The sequence below is a fragment of the Galleria mellonella genome, unplaced genomic scaffold (genome assembly GCF_026898425.1).
Source record: "Galleria mellonella isolate WM207_F2 unplaced genomic scaffold, CSIRO_AGI_GalMel_v1 utg15948, whole genome shotgun sequence".
Classification (NCBI taxonomy): Eukaryota; Metazoa; Arthropoda; class Insecta; order Lepidoptera; family Pyralidae; genus Galleria; species Galleria mellonella.
Window position 1 is genome coordinate 1 of NW_026442005.1, and position 4848 is coordinate 4848.

General features: G+C 34.0%; 1 protein-coding gene across 1 annotated transcript; it reads left to right on the forward strand.

Annotated features, from left to right (window-relative positions):
• Positions 1 to 488: 488 nt before the first annotated feature.
• On the forward strand, positions 489 to 3511 carry LOC128200166 (adhesion G-protein coupled receptor G2-like; the record flags this gene model as incomplete). Its single annotated transcript, XM_052892619.1, has 2 exons — positions 489 to 688; positions 1183 to 3511. Coding segments are annotated over 2 exons (1304 nt in total), but the record flags the coding sequence as incomplete, so codon positions are not given.
• Between the last annotated feature and the right edge of the window lie 1337 nt (positions 3512 to 4848).

Below are 4848 nucleotides of genomic sequence, written 5' to 3' on the forward strand. Positions count from 1 at the left end.
GGTCTGCATGGAAATAGTGTATACATGTATTAAAAAAAAGAACACTTTCGTGCTTCCAGACAAACTGTTTATAATTTCTCTTCTCCATCTAAAGGTTGTGGATGACCGTGTGGTCCCGGCATAGAATAGGCCACCCCTTCCTATCCTGTGGGTGTGGTAAGAATAGACTAAAGATGAGCAGAGGATGGGCAGCAACGTCACTCTTAAAACATCTCTAAAGCTTGACTGCGGTTGCCAATCCGCCTGCCAAGCATGGCAACTACTGGCAAAACCTCCAAGGGGGATGCTAGCGATAAGGTCGCCCATTGTTTTCTCAGTGTGACTTCATTTCTGTAATTGTTTGTATTTATAATAAGTTCACTATTGTAATCTTATGGTCGAAAGAGTAAAGGGTATCTATCTATCTATAATGCTGAAATGATGAAGATGATTTAGGATTACATTGTCAAGGACTGTTAGATTTGACTAACAATATTGTGTCATCACAGTGGATGTCAACATATCGCATTTACTTGCTAAACGGACTGAAGCCGTTGTGGATCTACCAAGGTCTGTGCTGGATTCTCCTAGACGTATCAGTTTTGTGGTGTTCCTCACTAACCGCGCCTTCCATTATAAAGGTGCAAACGTCATCAACAGCCGGGTGATCAGCATCAATGTTGTTAACTTGACACAATTCGACAATGAGGTAATTTTTTTCATACACCATTATACTACTTTTAATGTTTTGATAGAAGGGAATAGAAATACTTTATTTGCTTTGAATAGGTAATGACAAAGTTCTTATACAGTACATAAACAGTTTCATATTTAGCTAACATTAAGCCTTAAAATTAATAACATTAACCAATAATTAAGTTACAATTCATAATATAGCACCGTACATAGTATGTCATATTAATATTTATACATGTTTATGTTTGTATTGTGTGTGTGTGTGTGTGCGTGCATGCGTGCGAGCGGGCGTGCGTGCGTGCGTGTGCGTGTGTCTATGTTTAGCAGTGGATGATATTATTGTACTTTTAACAGTGAAAATAAAGTCTCACAAAACATTAATTACTGATTTCAGTCATAAGAATAAATATTTTCGTGCGTAACATATAATTTTCGGATGATCACATTTATGTTAAAATGAAAAAAAAGGAAAATTAAAAATATTAAAAGAAGATTTTAATTTTACAGGTAGTGAAACTACATTTTAGGCCAATGGAAGAACCGGAAAGGGAAACGAAACGTTCCTGTGGTTATTTGCAGTTACAGCCTGATGGTAACGGGTATTGGTCGCAAGAAGGATGCATCTTTGTCTCCTCAACTAGTTCATTCCTTCTGGATACATGTCTATGCGACCATCTCACCCATTTTGCTGAAATATTAATACCACGACCCAGGTTCTCGGAGTCTGACGAAAGAATATTAGAATTATTATCTATAATTGGTTGTGGCTTATCAATCTTTGGTGTCACCTTGATTGCGACCACTGCTTTCTTGTTTAATACCTGGCGTTCAGTATTTCGCAATCGTATGTGGCTTCAGTTATGTGTTGCATTATTGATTCTTTCGCTTTGTTTTTTATTAGTGGCGTTTGTTAAATACGATCAATACAGCTTTTCATGTTTGGTCACTGGAGTTGTTTTGCATTACTCCCTGTTGGCATCGTTCTGTTGGATGTTGGTGGTTGCCATAATTGCTTATTTCGACATGGTTGCAGTTCAATACACCATTGCAAATTTTAGTAGTATACCCAATAAATTACTAATAACATCAGGTTTTTCTTGGGCAGCCCCCGCAGTCGTTATTGCTATACTCCTTCTAATTTCTCCAAAGTCTTACGTGAGACGTTTCGAAGAGATGGCTCCTAGTGGCAGTTTCTGCTATCCTTCGGGACTTGCTTTGTGGTTGTCAGTTTACGCGCCCATTGCAATTATATTGGTGGTTAATTTCCTTGTATTTATATATACAATTGGGCATGTAACTTGGAGTATGCGTAATAGAAATTTGGGAAAACAAAAGATGGATAGTATGCAGGAAGCAATAAGATGTGCTAGAATCGGGCTCGTTCTTATGTTTTTGTTCGGTTTGCCGTGGATATTTGGACTGTTCGCGTACAAAGTGATTTGTGCATATGTTTTTACTGTCACCGTGACAACTCAAGGATTCCTCCTGTTTCTATTTATTGTATGTGGTAATAATGATACTAGAAATATGTGGTATAATAAGATCAAATTTACAACTAAATATAGGCGGCGATATTCACAGCGTACTATGCAAAGTGAAAATCCATATTAATATTTTAAAGCCAGTTGGAATTTTGCAACCAGAATTGGACTAGGTACTAATATATTATTTATTTAAAAACTACATAATAAGATATATGTACATAATGTGTAAATAGCATGTAGTAATTATTTAGGCTAAGATTAACTTCGAGGAACGAATAGCTCTGTTTTTATTTTTTATTAATTGTAATCATTTTCATTTGTTTATAAATATATTTTAATGAAATACTACGTTATATATAATATACCATGATTCATTTTATTTCAATTAAATTTATTTACCTTTAGGCAGTTGTGCTCAATGAATTTAATAAAAAAAAAAAATTGCATTACATTTGTAACATAGATTGTTTACAATAATAGTACTCGTAAAGCATCTATATGTATATATATAAATTAACTATAATACTATATAAACTACTTATAAAAACTGCTTATTTTAATGTACGGATTTTATATTAAAAAATAAAACTTCTTCACTGAGTAGCAAGATTTTTAAAAAACAAATTTATGTAAAGACATATGACATTTGAGGTTAAATCAGCCGTAAGATTTTGTTCCAAATCACATCCATATATAAATAAATTTACCTATATAAATTGAAAATGTTGTACCTATATTCAAATAATAAGTCTACGATTTCATGGAAGGTGTTCAGTACGTGGTCATGGCTGGAAAGAAGCCATATAGTATATTTAAAAAAAGAAAAAGAATGATTTGAATTTTTGCATACCATTCTTGTATCTCTTTGTGTTTTTTTTTGTAACCATAATTTTGTTATGTAAATAAATATAAAAGACACTAGTGGAACTATAAAAGTGGTATCATTTTGGAGTACGTCGTCTAGTACGAAGAAGTACAGTATATTATATTGTAAGAGTGTACTGTAAATTCAATGGAAAAATAGGGATTAACATGTCATATTTATTTTATATACATTGTATTAGTCCAATCATGTCTATAGGGGACGGTTACCGCTTTTCCATCAGATGGACGTCAGCTTGTTTGCCATTTTAAGTTGCATAAAAAATTTAAAAAACAAGAAGTTGTGGACTATCTTTCTAAGTTATTTTCAAATGCTTTATTCTCAAATGATATAGTTACTTTGTCTGTACTATCGTAAGCAATTGTAATCTGGTAATAATATTTTATAGTAGAAGGATTATTGTACCTTATTCATAACGCCTGCCATATTTATCAACAATAATTCACCAAATTACATCATTAGTATTCCACTTAATGTATTTTTATTTTCGTTTTTTGCTTTATTACTATTATTATTAACTGTCCACTGCCGAACTCAGATCGCACCCATAAAGGAGTTTATGCTAAGAGTTGCTATGCTTGCCAGGCTGGTTGGCAACCGCGGTTAAGCTTTATTGAAGTTTTAACAGAGACGCTGCTGCCTATTCTTCGACCATTAAATTCCCTCAGTCGCCTCTTACGACACCCATAGGAAAGGAAGGGGTGGTATATTCTATGCCGGGATCACACATCTCACTACATTTAAATAATGATGTAATCTATTTTGGGCGAAGAAAATTGTGTATCTATGGAATTGGTTACGTTTACAGGTCGTCAGCTTTTTTATTATTTTAATTTCCATAATTTCTGTTTGCTTTTCACATGAACTAGTTTTGCCGCGTGTGCTCCGGCATAGAATGGGCCACCCCTTCCTTTCCCGTGGGTGTCGTAAGAAGCAACTAAAGGAGGGCGAGGGATAACCAGCAGCGCCTTTCTTAAAACATCTTTAAAAGCCTAACTGTGGTTGCCAACACGCCTGCCAAGCTTGCCAACTACTGGCAAAAGTCCCCTTATGGGGAATGCTTATGTCTGTTAACGGCTAAAATAATAAATAATAATAAAAAAAATTAAATAGCTGGCAAAAACGACAAGTTCATATGGTAACCAATATAACATTATTCATGCTACTCGGAAGTGTTGCCTAAATTTGAGAAAAAAAAATCAATTTCTTAATCTAATTTAAAGAATATTATAATGAGCGTTCAAAAATAATAGATATTTGGGATAAAATAATATTTTGTAAGTCTCTTCTGGTATTCTGATTTATCATTGCCGAATTAAATAGAAGTACTACTAGAGGGAGACTTTGGACAAAAGTCGTCTGCATGGCTACTTCTGTCCCTCCTGTATTTCTGCCGTGAAATAGTTGTACTTGCATGACTGTGTTTCGGTTTGAGTGCTGGGATATAGCAGTGAAATTATACAGAGTATATAGGCATAACATCATAATTCTCAAGAATGACAACGCATGAGGTGTACTAAGGTTATGCCCAGTGTATTCTGTAATGTTCATGGTGCTTTTCATGTCTATAGGCGACGGTTACCACATTCCATCAGGTGGACTGTTAGCTTGTTTGTCATTGTGTTATAAAAAAAAAATATAAAGTTAATTTTAAGGATCAGATCTGGATACTTAGAAAAATTCATCGATTTTTTATACACTTTTTTTTTGACACTTGACAAAAAAAAAAGACATTTGACACTTACCTCAATGTATATCTATGAGGTGGGAATATTTGTAAAAAAACATTTGTATTTATTTACAACA